This window comes from Drosophila busckii, chromosome 3L (assembly GCF_011750605.1).
Source record: "Drosophila busckii strain San Diego stock center, stock number 13000-0081.31 chromosome 3L, ASM1175060v1, whole genome shotgun sequence".
Lineage (NCBI taxonomy): Eukaryota > Metazoa > Arthropoda > Insecta > Diptera > Drosophilidae > Drosophila > Drosophila busckii.
In genome coordinates, this window is record NC_046606.1 from 11,453,969 (window position 1) to 11,472,352 (window position 18,384).

An 18,384-nucleotide genomic window follows, 5' to 3' on the forward strand; every position below is an offset into this window, starting at 1 on the left:
ATAATCGTATCGATGGCTAACCAAATTAATCGAAGCTTTCGATGCCCCGCTTATTTTAACTTTTACAGTCACTTAATGCTTAGCGTTTGCCATTTTCTTATCCCTAGGGGACTTAACTTCTATAGTAAAGAGTATTAGCACACAAATCCTCATTCTAAATTTAATTTTTAAATGTCAGCGCTACCCGCTAAATTTCGATACTTTTGTAGCACAAGCACACTGTCATCCACGCGTACATAAGCCACATTAGGTTTGCAAATTGTTTTCTATTATTAAAAATTATGCGTTTACTTGTACTTTATGGCAGTCAAACTGGAACAGCTCAGGATGTGGCGGAGCAAATATGGCGAGAATCGCGTCAGTGGGGCTGCCAGGGACCCGTGCTGTCATTCGAGGATTATAACATACAACAGCTGATCGAGGAGCGACTGGTGGTTTTTGTGGTGGCCACCACCGGTGATGGCGTGGAGACCGACAACATGAAACAAGCTTGGCGTTTTCTGCTGAAACGTAGCCTGCCAAGCAACTCATTGCAGGGTCTGCAATTTGCCTGTCTAGGCCTGGGCGACTCCAGTTACCCAAAGTTCAACTATGCAGCTAAGAAGTTGCATAAGCGGCTGCTTAATCTAGGAGCCACATCTATAACTCCGCTAGGATTATGTGATGATCAGCATGACTATGGACATTTGGGCACATCGCTGTCCTGGACAAAGGAGTTGTGGCAAACACTGAGCGGTAGCTTGGGCCTAAGACAACAGGAGCGGTCTGTGGAGGTAAATCGCTGGGAGTTGCAGGTGCTTGAGAATGATGAGTTAAAAGTACTAGAGCAGCGTCTGCTGTGGACACAAAAGCAGCCAGCACATGTTTTGAAATTAAACAAAAATATAAGAACAACAGCTGAAGAGCATTTTCAAGATGTGCGTCTACTGCAGCTAAGTTTTGATAAAGACGTGAATTGGCAACCAGGCGAAGTGCTAGACGTGCAGCCACAGAACAGTAAAGAGCGTGTGGAAGAATTCTTTAATTTGTTTAAGGAGCATCATCTAGGGTACAATGACAGCACTTTGGTAAAAGTGAAAAGCGCTCATGAGGATTTGCCGCTGCCTGAGGCATACGCATCACCATTAACACTACAACAGGCAGCCACATACGTATGGGACCTGAGCGCCAAGCCGCGTCAAAGATTCCTCGAAGTACTTGCTAAGAACTGTAATGATGAGATGGAGAGCGAGAAGTTGTTAGAGCTCTGCACAGCTGAGGGACTGGATGATTTGATAGCTTACATAAATAGACCACGTCGCACTTTGCTAGAACTGCTGCAAGACTTTCCACATGCCACTTCCAAGCTGACGCTGCAACAGCTTTTTGAAATGATGCCGTTAATACAAGCGCGTAGCTTCTCCATAGCCTCCTGCTGCTCCAGTGGTACCTTGGATTTGCTTGTAGCTGTAGTAAATTATAAAACAATTATGCAAGCACCGCGTCTGGGCTTGTGCTCCAATTGGCTGAAGCATTTGCAACATGGCACAGAAGTTCATGGACTTATCAAGCCTGGTACGATGAGTTGGCCGAAAAACCCGGAGACTCCACTTATAATGATTGGTCCAGGCACTGGCATTGCACCTTTCCGCAGCATTATCCAAGAGCGCCGACAACAGCGTGAAGCTGGCGAAAAAATTGGACCACTTGTAGTGTTCTTTGGCTGTCGCAGCAGACATAAGGATTATCACTTTGAACAGGACTTTAAGGCTTGGCAGTCAGAGCGTATTATTGAACTGAATGTAGCTTTCTCCAGAGATCAGGATAGTAAAGTCTACGTGCAGCATTTAATACAAGGGCAGGCAACGCGTCTAGCACAGTTGATAAAGGAGCAGCAGGCTTATGTTTATGTGGCAGGCAGCTCCAATGATATGCCCAAGGCGGTGAGAGAAGCTTTTATTGAAGCTTTAGCTGGCGATGCCTTATACTTGGAGCAGATGATTAAAGAGCGACGCTATCAGGAGGAAACTTGGGCATAAAAGAGGCTACAATATTTTTGATTGGACGGATGTTTTTTACATTAAATTAAATTTAGGTGAACAATAGCTTTTTGTATAAATTAATAAAATACTTGTTTTGTACATAAAAAGTTACTAAAAATAACTGCACTTTATATTAAAAGTCCTCCAGGAGTTTATCCGAAGAAGTGCGGCAGAAAGGACAGTAACCCTTCTGCAGGACTTGCAGCTCAAAGTCCTCGGCATAAAATAGCTACAAAGTTCAATATAAATATAAAACATATATTTCAATTTTAATAATCTTACCAGCAAACATTCCGAGCAGTATGTCACTTGCAAATCGGGCAATATATTTCTATAATAAATATTGCGTATATGCTTATTCTGTCGCTTGAGTATGAGCACATGATTGGGATCAATAGCACGCAGAGCATTGCGATCTAAGCTTAAAGGCAGTGCGCTGGCTACATCCTCATTGAAAGGATCCGCTTCGGCAGCATTTTTGGCGGGCGCCAATAACAAACGCTCTGCCTCCGCATCAGCTATGTCCACCTCGGGATAGAATTGTACTAAAGGCAAAATTTCTAAAAGACAAAAGTATTTTTAATCAAAATCAACTATTGCCTAGCTGTTCTACATACCAAAAGAAACAAAGGAAAATATGTAATCCTGTCTGCATGTCGGACAGCAGTTGTTATTCAAATGTTGACTATAGTTGGAGCACTTGTAGCAAAGCGGCAGCAGCTCCTCGGGATCATTAAAGCCGCTTTTGCAGGCCTTGCTGCTTAAAAAATTGAGCTGTAAATGAAAAAAAATACTAAAAATGTATAACAAACATTTTGCAGCAAAACAAACTTACATCAATTTGTTCCTGCACACCAGCTGGTGGTTTGAGTGACTGTAGTCGCTTATTAACCAGCAGACAAAGCTTGTTGGCCTGTAGCAGCTTGGCCTGTTTGGCCAATGTGAATAGCACAGCACTAGGATTAACAAAATATAAGTTTAATATAAACTAGACTAGATTAGGTTAACCTACAACATGCTGACGCCTTTGGGCGCGCCCTTATTTTCCACTTCATTGAAGATAAAACGACTGACATTGAAGAGACTGACGGGCGAGTGCGTGGTAAAGGGCTCCTTCATATAATTGTAGATAACGCTATAAGCATAGTAGACCTTAGCTATACGCAAATGATTTTTGTACTCGTGTAAATGATGATCAATAGGATTTTGTTCACTGTTAAGCAAGATAATGAATTATTAATAAAATTGATTTATGAAACAAACATAAACCTACGACTTTTCATGATAGATATCCAAATATTGCTTGGCCAGCAGCCAGTAAAAGTAGCTGGCGTCCAAATAACGCTCCTCAGCTATGGCAGCATTGCTTAGCTGTTTTAACAGACGATTGGCATCCTTAGTGCGACCCGCTTTTAGATAAGCTGGAGAGCAAAAGGAGAGATATTCAGCTGCATATTAAGGAAATGTTCTGGCTTACCCTGATGCGCTTCAATAAACTTATCCGTTTCGGCCAGCCACTGGGCATGCTGATAGTGCACAGACGGCAGCAATTCCGGCAAAGCCTCTGCCAAACGAAACGCCTCCGGCCAGTCGCGCACTTCCACATGCAGCTGCACCACCTGCGCTTCATCGCCCAGCTTCTTGAACATCCCTGCTGCCAGCGGCAAGGCTTTCAACGTTTTTAGATTTTGCGCCACCGATACCAAAGCATCGCGCTCGCTGAGACTCAAACGTCGGCCAATATCGTACAAGCTGCAATAGAAATTAGACAATTAATATTTGCATATAATTATTTACGCTGTTAGCTTACACATCCGCCCAGCCCTGCTCGGCTACAATATCAATGGCCTTTTGATGCTCGCCGGCGGATAGTAGCAGCTCAGCCGCTGCGCGTGGCTCCTTGACAGAGTAAGCCCACTCGGCACGCTTGCGCACCAGTTCACGCTTATCCTGTTCACTGCCATCTTTGAGATACTCTTGCGCCAAATCAAACATGCGCAGATCCGTATACATTTCCAACGCTTTTTGTGTCTGCGCACCTTTGAGAAAGAGACGCGCTGCTTCCTTGAAGTTGCCAGCAAAGGCGCAAGTCTCTCCCAGCAGCACCTCCTTGGGCGCAGCGCTGCGTTGCTGCTGCTCGCGCAGTTCACTGATGAGCTGCAGCCAAGGCAAATTGCGCACCTTGACATAAGCATCGCGGGCAATGTTGATGTGCATTGCCTCCAAGGCAGATTGGGCTAGACCTTCCCAGTCGCTGCTGGTGACGCCCAGACAGGCTACCTGATACGCTTCCCTAAAGCATAAGTTAAAGCAATTAAATTAAATTATTTATATATACTTATTTTATACATACTCAAACAGTCCTGCCTCGATGAACTGCCACATGGTAGCGCCCAAGGCCAAGGGCGTGTTGTGCATTATATTGCCGCGCAGACAAAAGGCAGTTGCGCCACAGAGACCCACCACTACGCCATGCATGTTCTGTGGTGATCTGGGTGGTAGGTTGCCCACGCGCACGCTCAAGCCGCCCGTGGTGTGCGTATAACAAAGCATGCTATCCAAATGTGTGTTCCAGGTAACGCTGTTAACGCCCGTATCTTGATAGAGTATGTTGTCGTTGAATAGATCACGCACCACCAGACGCCCAACATCATCCACTACTGCAATCTTGCTGCGATTGGCATTGATATCCAGGCAACGCACCGCTGACACCGCTGTGGTTATAAGCAGCGGCAAGGCATTGTGCAGAAATATGCGAAACACCTGGCCATTCTTTAGGCCCACCATAAGACCTTCGCGTCCTGGCGGACCGCCTGTTACTTTGATATAACGAATAAATGAATCCATTAGCCACTCGCGCTGCAGTTCACCAGCAAAGTCCAAGCACTGCAAGCGCTTCTCCTGGCAGAGCACTATATTCAAGCCGCAGACCACAAGCAGACTGCAGTCAAACTTTTGTTGTATCTTCTCCTTGACTTTATAGTGCATGGGCTGATCCTCTGTCGAGCTTAGCTCATATAGCACCACGCGCTCCGGCAGCTGCACAGCCAGTCTGTTTCTATAGATGGCAATCTTTTGCACCAGATCGCGACACTTAATACGCACCTTTTGTCCCGTCATCAAATGCTGTATTATGACATCGCACATGTTCTCGCGAAAGGCATAACGTTCCCGATACAGAGCGTGCACTGTGCTGGACGCTATATTAAAGCATACTAGTGTGCCATCCTGGCAGCCCAATGCATATGATTGCCCACTCGGATGCAGCGCCACTGACCAAATCCAGGAGTCGAAGGTATCGCCTAGCGTGCCCAAGCGCACGCCTTCACGCGTGAAAAACTGCAACTGGCCCGTGCAGCCGCCAACAACAAGGAATTCGCCATTGGGAAAATACTGCATGCAAAGCGGATCGAACCCCAGTGCACGCTCCTTGCCTATCATCTGTCCGCTGAGCGTGTGAAACGACAAGGTCTGACCCCAATCCGCTACTGCTATGGTATCCAGAGCGCCTGCGCCAGTCGCTGGACAGCACTGCACACTAAACACAGAGCAGCTGGCACCTCCAGGACGATCAATGCGACTCTTCTCCTCGCCTAGCTTATTGCGTATGGATATAGCACCATTGGCCAGACCCAACACTAAATATTGCCCATCATTTGTCCAGGCGCAGCCATTTACACGTGAGCCTATTTTATACTTTTGCACTGCCTTCTGATCCGCCGACCAAAAGGCAAAATCCGAACTGGAGCAGCTGGCCAAATGATGCGATACAGGATTAAAGCTCATGCATTGTATAGAATCGCCGTGTCTATTCAAATAGATTAATTAATAATTGCTAGGCTATAGTTTGTCTCTTTACTTACGAATACTTAAGCAACCCCTCTAGCTGTGGTGACCATACTATTACCATTTTATCGGCTGCGCCGCTGGCGAAACGTTTGCCATCCTTGGCATAGGCCACTGCATTTACTATATCCTTGTGCGCCTTCAGCGTATTCAGCAGTGATCCATCGTGTGGATTATAAATAAGCAATCTGTCACCTGCTGCCACCACCAATTGGCTGCCATCAGGTGAGTAGCAAAGACTATGCACACTGTAAATAACGCCGAGAATGCCAATTGTAATGCAACAGGTGTCTGCAAATTATTAACTTGATACTGCACCTGGTACTCTCATCTTTGGCATTTTGAAAATCAATGCGCTCCAACCATTTGAGCACGCCACGCATTTTTCAACTTTTAAATGCTCTGCATAGTCGGCTAATTTTCGTTTATTATTAACAATTTGTTTGGACCAAAACAATAAGCGTCGCCATGGCAACAGGCGGAAAGTATCGACAACAGCATGGCAACAGGCTTGTTATCGATATACCAAGCATAACATACAAAAGCTCGTAGCTATACACATATTTTGTTCTTTCTTTAAATAAGAATATATTTAAGTTTTTTCAGCAATATTTGTAGTGTTAATTTTTCACATAGGCTCCTGCAGGCGATAACAATCCGATGCTATCTTCCATTTGTCATTCTCGGCTGTAACAACGAAATTTTGTTGAAAGTTCCGTACTGGCTGGTCAAGGAATTTCACAGTGCCTCCAGTCATAATGAGATATGTTGTCTGAGAGCCCACAGCGCCGTCTAAAATAGGCTGTGCATCCAATGTAGTCATCTGATGCTGCGATTGCGGCAACTCAAGAAAGAATCGCTCTATGATTTCGCGTCCTTTCGCGCCATTTCCATTCCAGCTTAATGTAGCGCTGTCTATGTATAAGCGACCCAATTGATGCCGGCGATTGTCCAGAGAGGCGTAGTACAGGCGCGTAAACTCCTCCGCCGTGCGGCAAGCAGATTCTACCTTAGTCTTTAGTTCGGAGTTCATTAGACTTGTATGAAATCGCCCAGCACCACGACAATAAAAATGTTGCTTGTTGCAAGTATGGCAGCTCCATGCATAAACAGCTGTTTTCTTATTGGTGTTTAAAGTATGGCAACTCCACGCATTTATTGATTTTTATTAAAAGCCAGACGATGAATAATTTAGATAGTTCGCTGCAAGCGCACAACAAATTAGAAAAAGAAACTACAAATTTGGTGCTACTCAAAGATCGCGTAGATAAGTATCATGATTTATCAACACAAATGTCCAGCATACTCACCATATTCGAGAAGCGCTTGGGCAACTTGGAACAAACCATACTGCCCGTGTATCAGGAAACAGAACAACTGCAAAAGCGACAACAGAGTAAGTAAATAGAAATAGATAGTAAGCATTATACAGCTTACTAAACGCCCACTTCAACACAGATCTGGAAGCCACGCTTAATTGTCTGGAGAGCGTGCTCTCGCATTATGATGTGTCACAGGAGGTGTGTCAGCTGATTCATCAGGGACCCGTTGAGGGTAACATTGCTGTATTCCTAGATGCGCTGGCCAAGCTGCGCGCTGCTATGGATTACTTTCTGCACAACAACTCCCAAAGCGTTGAGCTAGAGAATGTCACTAGCTTATTCAATACCGGCTGTGAGGGTCTCAATCAACACTACAGCATGCTGCTGAAGAAGCATAGCGCGCCTTTAAAACCCGTGGAGCTGCTGGACTTGATTTATATTGAAGACGATTCGTCAAGTGATGAGTTTACCTCGTTTCGGCAGCTGTCGCAGAGCACCAGAGAAGAATTATTTACAATATCACATTGGCTGGAACAGAATTTAAGAGAATACACACACATCTATGCTACGGAGCGTGGAGAAGTTGTTTTACGCTCGCTGCAGCTGCTAAAAGATCATCAAAAGAGCAGCAGCTGGGGCACTGAAGCGCTGGTGAGTAGACAATTTACATATATCCTTAATTTAATTAGTAGAGTTGCTCAACGCGCTGCAATCGCATCATAGTCCAAAAGCAACTCTGCTCATATATAACGGAGCTTTTCCCACACCCAAAAACAAACTGTAATTGTCGCCATAGTTTTCTATAAAGAAAAAGAGCGTCTTGTAATTGTAACACGTTTGTTCGTTCGTCAAAAGTTAAAGAAAAAAAAGTTTATAAAATGGAATTTACAACTCCAAAAAAGTTGCCTTACCAGTCTCCCTTTGGCTGTAAGCGCACACCTACAAAGAATTTGTGTATTAGCCCCATAAATGTTCGCTGCTCGACCCCTATAAGCGACCTGCGCTCCCCAAATATGTCGCCCATCAAGAATGATCGTAAGATGAACAATATCACGTCATTGACGTTCAAGAAGCCCAATAACTTCAGGGATAAAAAGAAACAGGAAAAAAAGCAAACACCAATCGTTAAGATCAACGATTGTGATGCTCAACTTGAGTTGAGTGACATAAGCATGGATATGACTGATGCCAACGACAGCTTGGACAGTTCGCAGTGCAGAGAGTTGCGTCGCCGCTCGATAGCGCAAACCAATCACAGCTATTTGATTAATCATGCTAGCACTGTCGAGGAAGTGCTGCTGCGTTTGGGTCTGGAGCGCTACCGTGATGTGTTTAAAAGGGCGCAAGTTGATTTCGTTGACATTGTGTGCATGGATTCGGAGGATCTGCTGCGTTTGGGCTTGTGCAAGATGGATTGCAAGCGTATCATGGATGCCTTTAATGACATTTAAATTTTTTCTTGTAACCTAAGGCGCGCAGCAGGCTGGCGCTTTGTCTAATTATTTTAACAATTTATAACAATTTCAAAAGAATTTTATTATTTGTAGTAACTATGTTTTATGTTTAATAAATTGTATGCCTAACTTTGAATTATTTTTTTTATTTTAGTTAGTTTTTTAATTTTAATTTGAATTTTATAGCGACCAAGACACAGTGGACGACAAAATGAGCCCAAGAAAAACACCTCAGCGCGCCTACAACAAATGTAATAGTGTTTAAAATAAAACAAAAAATGAAATATTAATTTTTATAAACTATTGCAGCTTTGAAAAGAAGGCAAATAAATTATATTTACGCGCTACACAGACCATAGAGCAGTCCACTGGTTTTTCTATTAAGAAAGCCTCTTCGCACTCGGATCACTTGACCTCTGAGGATTTGCTTGATGGCGATCAGGAGCTGGACAAGTATTTGGTTATGCTGTTGGGTCTGCAGCGTCTGCTCAACTGGGAGCGCGCCATTATGCGCGATATTATACCACCGTCCAAGCATAATGAAGTTTTTGCCAGACTGGCCTACAATGCCATAGAGCTGGTGGTCAAGGATGCAGAGTCCATAACGCAACGCATACTGCGCTGCATTTCACGCAAGGAGTGGACCTCTGCATTGGGCATTTTCTCTGCGCTGAAGCGCGTCATATTGCTACAGCCCGACATGGAGCGCACCTATGATACGGCACAGCGGGAACAGCTGACGAAAGTGCTCAACAAATTGCAGCAAACAGGCGCTAAGGCGCTGGAACATTTTCTGGATGTGGTCAAGGGTGAATCGAGCACAAATATTGTAGGCCAAAGCAATGTGCCCAAGGATGCGACCGTGCATGAGCTTACGTCCAATACAATTTGGTTTATCGAGCATTTATATGAGCACTTTGATGTCATTGGCGCCATCTTGGCGCAGGATGTGCTCTACTCCACACAACTAGACACTATACTGATGAAAAAGGCGCTGCCTGGCGAGGAGCGCAACAAGGCGCTGCTAGCTATTTACATAAGTAAGCTGCTCAAAGAATTAAACCAATATTATTTTCTATTAATTGCTTGACATTGCAGAGAAAGCCTTGGCGGAGCTGAATCTTTCGATTATGAACAAATGCGAGCAGTATAACGATCAGGCAACGAAGCATCTATTTCGTCTTAATAACATACACTATATACTCAAGTCGCTGCAGCGTTCAACGCTCATTGATTTAGTCACCTTGGCTGAGCCAGAGTGCGAGCATAGCTATTTGGAAATGATACGAGAGCTGAAGACAAGCTATCAGAAGACCTGGTCCAAAATGCTAGCAGGCATTTACTCGCTGGACGAGCTGCCGAAGCCTGTGGCAGGCAAGGTTAAGGATAAGGATCGCAGTGTGCTCAAGGAGCGCTTCTCGGTGCGTGCATTAAGTACTATATAGTATTACTATAATTTCTAGTTCTTAATTCCCACACAGAATTTCAACAAGGACTTTGAGGAAGCCTGCAAGATCCAACGTGGCATTAGCATACCCGATGTTATATTGCGTGAGGGCATCAAACGCGACAATGCGGAGCACATACTGCCCGCTTACACTCGTTTCTATGAAATGTAATTATTCGATGCTACAACTAACCATTTTTTTAATAACACACATTTATTTTACTGTGCAGATACGCTTCGGTGCAGTTCAGCAAGAATCCGGACAAGTATGTCAAGTATAGGCCGCATGAGATAAATGCCATGCTGAGTAAATTGTTTGATGATTCCGCTTAGAGTTCAGCCCTAGTTATAGTTATTTAATAAATCAAAATGCAAATTGCGGCAGGATAAGGATGGCAGTGTGCTCAAAGAGCGTTACACGGTGTGTGCATTAAGTACTATATAGTATTACTATAATTTCTAGTTCTTAATTCCCACACAGAATTTCAACAAAGACTTTGAGGAAGCCTGCAAGATGGAAAACATTATTCATAGCATAAACCAGCCTAGTTATAGTTTTATAATAAATACCGAAATGTATAAAATGCAAATTGCGGCAGGATAAGGATAGTAGTGTACTCAAGTAGCGCTTCTAGGTGTGTGCATTAAGTACTATATAGTTAACTATAATTTCTAGTTCTTAATTCCCACACAGAATTTCAACAAGGACTTTGAGGAAGCCTGCAAGATCATCAAACGCAACAATGTGGAGCACATACAATCGTATGTAATTATTCAATGCTACAATTAAGCATTTTTTTTAATAAATGTACTAATATTTCTTTGCAGAACAAGTATACGCCGCATAAGCTGAGTAAATTGTTTGGCGATTCCGATTAAAGTTCAATGCGCTCGGCTTTTTAATTCCAACACAATAAATATGGGAAACATTATTCATAGCATAAACTAGCCTAGTTATAGTTATATAATAAATGCCAAAATGTAAAAAAATGCAAATTGCGGCACACATTTCCATACTTAATTAATAGAGATAGTTGGTCGATGGCGTCTCCGGTTTGCGGCCACAGGCGCCGTAGTGTTGCACAATCACTGTGCTATTGGTGCGACAATTCTCAATGTCCAGGAAGCAGTCGTTCAAATAGGTCTTGTGATCGCTGCCGCAGACAGGCTCAAACTCACGCGGACAGATGCGTGCACAGCCCTTGAACTGGAAGGCGGCAAGGCAACGCTTCAGCGGCACGACAAACACATGCTTGCCACAATTCTCCTTGCGCATATGACACTCCGACTTGTAGAACTTGTTATCCGAGCCGCAGACAAAGCTCGGCGGCTGTCCATCGCAATCCGATTCACAGTCCAGCGGTGAGCGCGCAATTCTTCAAGGAAACGGGCACCACACGCAGATTGCAAGTGCGTCGCTTGAACTCACACATGGAAGCAAAGGTGTTGCCATCCGAGCCACAAACGGGCTGCTGCTCCAGATCAGCGCGTGTGCAGGCATCGCCGCAATCCTTGACAGGCGTATTCAGATCTGTGCAAGGACCAATATGCGCCAGATTCACACCGCGTCTAGTGATAAGCAAAAGTATTAAGTTTCATATTCAATTTGTATGCTGCAAATACTTACAGACAAGTGGCATGCGCCAGCTCGCATTCATTGTTATAGGTCTTGGCATCGGTGCCGCAGAGCTTATCCTTGCGTCGCGAACTGAAGATGGAGCCAAACAAATTGTTAAAGTCCTTGCAGGGCGGCAGCTGCTTGCAGCGACTCAAGCGATTCTTGCACTTGTCCATGCTTAACTTCTGTATGGACTTGCGTTGTGGCCTGGAAGCAAAAGCAATAAATTGTTTAACTTTCCCATTTGATTTATTTACAACATTAAGCGAAGTTAGGCTCATCTTAGATAGCTTGTAAATTCAGTTTCATTTGCTAGAGACTTTCACATGAAATTAGCAGCCATAAATTTAAGCAAAACTTTTAATTTCATTGCCGAAATTAAAAATGTGTGAAAATTATAAAAAAAAAAAATGAAAGGTTATAGCCTTAAATGGACTAAAGAAAGTGTTTTGCTAAATTGCTTGGCCATAAACAGTGAGAGGAAGTTAGAGCTTAAAGATGGACAATAGGTTTATTGTTATTAATTTAATAGTTTACAAATATGCAAACATATGCCTGCAATTTATTTGATTTAATATTTTTTATAGAATCTGCGAACTTTACTCACCCACAGTTGAGCATCTTGAGCTCACAGAGCGAGGAGTAAATGTTGCCATCGCTGCCGCAAACATATTGTGAGCTGGCGTCTGCCTCCGTTTTGGGGCACTCGGTGGGGCAGGTTTCGGTCGTCTGGCTGCCATGACGCTCTTGGGTTATGCAGAAGGACAGCGGCACCTCGAACACGTGCTTGCCACAATTGGTGGAGCGCATTTTGCAGGGACTGGCGTAGAGGCGACCATCTGAGCCGCATGTGGGTCTTGCCACACGCCAGCAGGACTCGCGGCACATGCGCGTCGACTGGCAGTGCTTGCGACTGGTCTTGACCACGCCCTGGCCGCAGGTGTGCAGCTTCATTTCGCACGTGGAGTTGTAGACATTGCCATCGGAGGCACAAATGGGTCCATCCTTGGGCGCGCTGTTACAGTCCACGGGACAGGATTCACGCTGTGCGCTGGTATTGCTGCAAGGACCCACATGCGAGAGCTTAACAGCGGTCAGACCCACGCGGCACGATTGCACGCGCAGCATGCAGCGATTCAGATACGTGCGTCCATCCGTGCCACAAACCGGATCCTTCTCCGTGCTGCAGCGATGCTTGCAGTCCGAGCCCTTGGAACGCTCGCAGCCATCGCGCACATCCTTAACCAAAGAGACGCCATTGCGTGCACAAGTTTTCTTGCGCAGCTCACAGAGATTGGCATAGATCAAACCATCCTGCGGCACACCAGGCTCAGCGCCCACTGTTACGCTGGGTGGACAGGAGCGTGGACAGCTGTTGCTGCTGCCAGCAGCGGCGCTGGCACTAGCGCGATGCTGACGTCCTACACCCAATGCCAGCTGCTGCTCCGCCTCCTCATGCAGCAGATTCTCCAGCGCTGCAGTTGCTGCTGCTGGCGCTTGATACAACGTGGCCGATAGCTCTGGCTGCGCATCCTGGCGATAGTTAATGACCAGTGAATCTGGCGCTGCATCCGCATTGCGATAACGTATGACCGCCGGCTGTGCTGGCAGCTTAATAATCTTTATGGGCGAGTCTGTTACGGCGCCTGCAAACGAACAGAGAGAGAGTGAGAAAAATTTGAGTGCGAACTGAGTTCAGCTGGGAGCGAGATTCTAGCTGAGATCAATGTGTGCTCTTATGCGGAAGACTCGCCGCTAGGCATTGAGTTTAGGGATTAGTAGACGAGCAAGCGTGTGGAGCATTTTGCGCAGTTTGTTGCTGCTTCATCTACTCCCTTCCTCTCTGAGAGTAGCAACTGTTGGTCACATATTTCAGCTTTTATATTTAAAGCTGTCAGTCATTAAAAAATAAGCTAAGAAAAATCATTATAACTATTTGAAAATGTTAAAATTTAAAAATATATAAAATAATTTGACATTTTTTCAAGAACTTGCCTTAATATAAAATAAGTTTCAACATTATTTAGTTGCTCAAAAGTCTAAACAATTTAAATTATTAAATCTATGATCTTTGGAATTTTGTTGTTTCTCTTCAGCTTTACTTGATTATACTCTGGGCTATATATGTATAAACGATTCCCAAATGTTAACAACATTTAATAAATACCCCTGTTAATTTAAACTTTTATATATTTGGCATAGAACTAACTACAAATGTCCATAATCTAAATGCATTCTTTATTAAACTTAATGGAACCTGCTCTAAAAGCTTTAATTGCAGCTCATCAAATATAAACCACTCACAATCTTTAATGGCGCTCTGACACTGGCTCAACCCACACCACACACAGACATATACAATTAATATACTGTAACTATCAGCGACCTCCATCTATAATTGCTCCAGCTAATCCTCAAGACTGAAAACGAAAAAACTGCAAGTGAAATTTTCATACTAATTGTCTAGCAAGACGCAGAGTCTCAGTCTCAAGCCGAAAATTTGTGCCTTGTGTCGTTTTGTTTGCAAAGAAAGCTGCTGCATAGTTAAAGTGTAAAGTAGGAGGGGGAGGGGGTATATAGCCAAGAAGGGGGACTCGTTGTTGTTGATGTAGAAAATCTATTAGCGCGCTTGAAGCTGCTGCGATTGTTTGCCTGCGATTATTTAAACCCACGTTCATTATTTCAATTTGTGTGTGCGCAGCGTAAAAAAAAAAAACAAAAATCAACTAAGAGAGAGATAAATGCCAAGTCCGCCACTTGCAGTTGGTTCATACAGTAGATTTAATGGTCACAAGTAGAGAAAATTAAGCGGCGTTAGAAATTAATACAGACATCAGGCCCAGCCAGGCAGCCAGCACTTAGTTCATAAGACCCTCGCCAAAAGTCATAGCCATAGTCTAGCTCCCCTCTCCTCCACTCTCTTATGCGCAGTGAATTGTTGCTGCACATTCCACAGCAGTAGAGCAACCATGACACTGCTCCTGCCTATCGGATGCCATCAATTGCAAAATAAAAAAAAGAAAAATAACAAAATAAAAGTGCATAACGTATAATTTTGAAAAGTGGAAAAAAGCAAAAGCAACAACACAATGCTGGGCCGGCTTAGGCCGCCTCTGTGCGGCTGCCAGACATGATATGTGTCTATGTGTGTGTGTGTGCCCCCACATGAAATGTTACTGCACAGTGGGCTTAAAGTGGCTAATAAATTAAAGGATGGCAATGGCAGCGCTAAAAGATTTAGGATGCTGTAAAAAAGAAAGCGAGAGTCACAAGCTTATAAAATTAACATTTGAAAGATGACACTAAAAGAATTATATTTGACAAATAAAATAGCAGAGAGAGTACATTAACAACAACAATAAAAAGTCTGCTAGACTAGCTAAAACATTTGAAAATTATGAACTTTTTTATATAGAATTTCAGATAGTAGATCATATCTGCTAGTCTTGAGCACTTTAGTATCTGATGTAAGCAGATTTCTTAGATAAGGAAAAACATTTTTAAGCTTTTTTCAGCTAAGTGCATAATAAATAATTTTAGCAGATTTATTAAAGCTCAGAAACAAAGTTATACCTGAATTTTGCAATCTGAAAATCAAGCAGTCATTAGCGACTTCACGCCATTATAAAGTCTTTTTTATATAGATTCATATCTCTGAACAATTAACAGTGAAAACGTTTGGTCATGTCCAAGAATTACTCATAAATTAAACAATGTCATGATCTTTAAATCGACTACAAAGCAGCAGCTGCTGCTAAGGAATGTTCAATTTCAATTAAGTAACAATCGATGTCGAAGCAACAAATAAATCTTATGATATTTTCACAGTTTATGGTTTTTTTTTTACGGGTCAAGTATTTTAATGATGCGACCTCATAAAGCAATCAACCAAATCATTTGCTGCTCTCTTTTTCGCTGGCGTGCATTCCTTTAATTTGTAGCCATACCCACTGACTACCATGACACTGTAAATCTCCTGACTACACAGATACACACACACACACACACACATACACAACTACGAGAGCAAGTTTAATGAATTTATTTGAATGTTGGACAAATTGTGCACGACGCACAAATTTACGAGCTTGTTGTGCCAGCCCCGCCGCTGAAAGGGGGCGACCAGTTGCTCCATGGGAAGAGTAGGAGTTTTAACATGGGCACATGCCACAAGAGAGCTACAGCTTAAAAAAAACATAAGAGAGAGACAAACTGCTGGCGGGGGGTCATCAGAGTAGCACTGATGTGTGTCAGTTTAACATTCACTTTAGACTTTATATGCGAAGTACCTTAGGAATTAATTACAACCGCCTCTGTTGGCCTTTCTAGCGCCGCACAGCTGTTGGTCTTTGATCTTAAATGCTAGAGATGGTAACATGGCTAAGACTAGTCAAAAAATATATATATAAAAATGTATTATAAAGTTTTGATAAATACACTCGAAATTATTTAGAAATTCAGCGATATATTAACATTTGAATTAGTGAACAGCAAATCTCAATGGGTCAAGTTTCTATGCTAAGAGTTATAAAGATTTAATAGCTTTGAATAACTCTATAAAAATTGAATGCTTAAACCCGTATATAGAAAAAATTATTGTAAAACTATTAATGTTAAATTAACAAAAGGCAAAAATAATTGACATTTGATTAAACCAAGGCAAATCAACTTATAGTTACTTTATTTATTTATCGTGCATCTAACCACAAAGCAAAAATAAATGTCATTTGGTTAAACCATATTAAAAAGTAAATGTCTGTTCACACTTAACTTTATTTAAATGAGCACTCTAGCTATAAATAAAACCGATTTAGAAAACATTTTTTAATTTTTATGTAAGCTTTTAATAGCTTAAGGTATGCTTGATTCAATACATATTAAAATTAATGTAAATGACAAATCAATTTAAAGTTTATACCATTTATGTGCAGCCAATTTGTCTAGCTAACTGGTAGCACAAAACAGCTAACAACTGTTAATAATTTGGGCTAACAAGCTTGGCTCTTTCTTTTATTGCGCTCGCTCTATTATATGCAAGTTGAATGTAGTTTTTTTTTTATTATTGTAGTACAATTAGTCACACTGCCATCTCTATTAGCCGTACTTAAAGCATTGTCTAGCAGCTGGCACGCATGGTTAGTTAACTTGGCCCGCTTTGGGGGGGTACATGGGGCTAGTAGCTAAGACTTACCATTAGTAAGCGTTGCCGTTAGCATAAATGCCAGCAATGAGCTTGTGAACAGCTGGCGCTGTAGCTTCAGGCTTAGGCCATAGATGGGATATAACAACAGCAACATCATTTTCACTGGCGGCCCAAACTGCAGCACTTTCCTGCCTAGACAAAAGTACTTTGTGTACGTGTGTGTGTGTGCGTGACGCTTTCGCTCGTTAACAATTGAAATAGTAGCAGTTGCTGTTGCTGTTGTTGGCGCTTCTCAAGTTCAGATCAGAGCGAGACTTCACGACTTGAACTTGGAAGAAAGTTAATTTTTCGTAGTATTTTTTTTGCTTTTAGCCTAAAACGCTGATTGCTTAGAATTAGTGCAGTGCGTTAAAGCTCGCATTAACTAACGGTTGCTGCGGTTAACGCGCATTTGCAACGCTTTTTATATTTTTTATTTTGGTGCGCGGTAATTAAGATTTGGTTCGCTTTTGGTAGCGCAATTAAGCAAAGTTCCTACTCTGACGGCTGTTTGACCTCTCTCTTTGCACAATATAAAGCATAATTTCTTTTTTATCGCTCGCTTCCTTTTATGTACTTTTTTGCACGTTACTTTAATTCAATTTCAATTACGGATTGCTGCTGGCTTTTGAAGTTGTTGCTGTTGCTGCTTCTTTACCACGATTACCGTTTGTTCTGCGGTTATCTTTTGCACACAAGCAGTCGCTTTTATGGGGCGGTCACTTTAGTTCTTTTTTTGTTGCTTAGTTCGTTACTCCGGCCACCGTTTTGAATTTGTTATTCTTATTTTATTTTATTTTAGTTTTTTTTTATATGATGCGCGCTCGTTGAGTTTCGCATGCGAAGTGATCGTGGGGCACACTGCTGATGTTTGACGTTGACGCTTACTGCGACTGCATTATTTATTGTATGTGCTATTGTTGTTGCTGCTGCTGCGGCTGCTGTGTGCTGATGAATGAATCGCACTCACACACTCACACTTATGCGCGCGCGCTTTGATTTTTCTACACATTCATAAAAAATTATACGCTTTTGATTGTTATTGTTGCACACGGCTGCAGCAGTTGTGTTTTTTTTTATTTTTTATTCTTCACTTCAGCTTCCAGCTTCAATTTCTGTGTTGCGACGACGCTACTGCGACTCCGACTCCGACCGAGAGAAAGGTTTGAATGACACTCACACTCGAATTTGCAATGCCATTTATATATGAGTGAAAGGCAGTCGCAGCGCAGTTGCGGCGCTGCTTGCGTCTCGCGGGCGCCGCACAGTGGTCAAGCTTGAAGTGGACAATAATTATGCTAATGTTGTGCTGCAAATAAATTGAGCTAGCAAAATAAAATAATGCAGCATTATAATAATAAATATACTAAAAATACAATTAAGCTTCAACAGTTAATAAAAATATGACTAATAAAAAACACGATTTAAACAACTTTTTTATTTGCTTATAATTTTAAAGGAAATAATTTTTTCAGCGCTTTTCTTGCATTTCTC

General features: G+C 42.7%; 6 protein-coding genes across 6 annotated transcripts; 3 read left to right on the forward strand and 3 right to left on the reverse strand.

Annotated features, from left to right (window-relative positions):
- Window positions 1–210: 210 nt before the first annotated feature.
- On the forward strand, window positions 211–2,101 carry LOC108599965 (NADPH-dependent diflavin oxidoreductase 1). Its single transcript, XM_017987218.2, has one exon. The coding sequence runs from the start codon at window positions 282–284 to the stop codon at window positions 2,016–2,018; it is 1,737 nt and encodes a 578-aa protein (XP_017842707.2). The 5' UTR covers window positions 211–281; the 3' UTR covers window positions 2,019–2,101.
- Window positions 2,090–6,315, reverse strand: LOC108600076 (intraflagellar transport protein 122 homolog). Its single transcript, XM_017987433.2, has 11 exons — window positions 6,186–6,315; window positions 5,885–6,115; window positions 4,375–5,829; window positions 3,832–4,314; window positions 3,499–3,773; window positions 3,295–3,442; window positions 3,034–3,234; window positions 2,857–2,977; window positions 2,639–2,795; window positions 2,304–2,581; window positions 2,090–2,250 (listed from the first exon to the last, which is right to left on the reverse strand). The coding sequence occupies exons 1-11, from the start codon at window positions 6,248–6,250 to the stop codon at window positions 2,155–2,157; spliced, it is 3,510 nt and encodes a 1,169-aa protein (XP_017842922.2). The 5' UTR covers window positions 6,251–6,315; the 3' UTR covers window positions 2,090–2,154.
- A 126-nt stretch (window positions 6,316–6,441) lies between these two features.
- On the reverse strand, window positions 6,442–6,922 carry LOC108600646 (NTF2-related export protein). Its single transcript, XM_017988343.1, has one exon. The coding sequence runs from the start codon at window positions 6,898–6,900 to the stop codon at window positions 6,496–6,498; it is 405 nt and encodes a 134-aa protein (XP_017843832.1). The 5' UTR covers window positions 6,901–6,922; the 3' UTR covers window positions 6,442–6,495.
- Window positions 6,923–6,950: 28 nt separating this feature from the next.
- Window positions 6,951–11,009, forward strand: LOC108600644 (exocyst complex component 7). The gene is made up of 10 exons (XM_033293490.1): window positions 6,951–7,263; window positions 7,326–7,840; window positions 8,830–8,894; window positions 8,953–9,683; window positions 9,742–10,064; window positions 10,125–10,258; window positions 10,321–10,511; window positions 10,572–10,725; window positions 10,785–10,852; window positions 10,919–11,009. The coding sequence occupies exons 1-7, from the start codon at window positions 6,969–6,971 to the stop codon at window positions 10,421–10,423; spliced, it is 2,166 nt and encodes a 721-aa protein (XP_033149381.1). The 5' UTR covers window positions 6,951–6,968; the 3' UTR covers window positions 10,424–10,511; window positions 10,572–10,725; window positions 10,785–10,852; window positions 10,919–11,009.
- On the forward strand, window positions 7,851–8,669 carry LOC108600648 (protein matrimony). The gene has a single exon (XM_017988342.2). It carries the CDS (start codon window positions 8,068–8,070, stop codon window positions 8,638–8,640), a length of 573 nt encoding a protein of 190 aa, XP_017843831.2. The 5' UTR covers window positions 7,851–8,067; the 3' UTR covers window positions 8,641–8,669.
- Window positions 11,010–11,086: 77 nt separating the features above from the next.
- LOC108600645 (agrin) lies at window positions 11,087–18,046 on the reverse strand. Its single transcript, XM_017988341.2, is given in 5 exon segments — window positions 11,087–11,444; window positions 11,446–11,659; window positions 11,718–11,915; window positions 12,316–13,354; window positions 16,900–18,046. Coding segments are annotated over 5 exon segments (1,893 nt in total). The 5' UTR covers window positions 17,009–18,046; the 3' UTR covers window positions 11,087–11,111.
- Window positions 18,047–18,384: the final 338 nt, after the last annotated feature.

Excerpts from the sequence above, each read along its gene's own strand:
- LOC108600076 (XM_017987433.2), bottom strand. The coding sequence starts at position 6,250 with ATGCGTGGCGTGCTCAAATGGTTGGAGCGCATTGATTTTCAAAATGCC. Across the intron at positions 3,443-3,498 it reads GTTTATTGAAGCGCATCAGG|CTTATCTAAAAGCGGGTCGC; the intron begins GTAAGCCAGAAC and ends TTTGCTCTCCAG. Across the intron at positions 2,582-2,638 it reads ATTTTCCTTTGTTTCTTTTG|AAATTTTGCCTTTAGTACAA; the intron begins GTATGTAGAACA and ends TTTGTCTTTTAG.
- LOC108600646 (XM_017988343.1), bottom strand. The coding sequence starts at position 6,900 with ATGAACTCCGAACTAAAGACTAAGGTAGAATCTGCTTGCCGCACGGCG.
- LOC108600648 (XM_017988342.2), top strand. The coding sequence starts at position 8,068 with ATGGAATTTACAACTCCAAAAAAGTTGCCTTACCAGTCTCCCTTTGGC.
- LOC108600644 (XM_033293490.1), top strand. The coding sequence starts at position 6,969 with ATGCATAAACAGCTGTTTTCTTATTGGTGTTTAAAGTATGGCAACTCC. Across the intron at positions 7,264-7,325 it reads ACTGCAAAAGCGACAACAGA|ATCTGGAAGCCACGCTTAAT; the intron begins GTAAGTAAATAG and ends ACTTCAACACAG. Across the intron at positions 7,841-8,829 it reads GCTGGGGCACTGAAGCGCTG|CGACCAAGACACAGTGGACG; the intron begins GTGAGTAGACAA and ends TGAATTTTATAG.
- LOC108599965 (XM_017987218.2), top strand. The coding sequence starts at position 282 with ATGCGTTTACTTGTACTTTATGGCAGTCAAACTGGAACAGCTCAGGAT.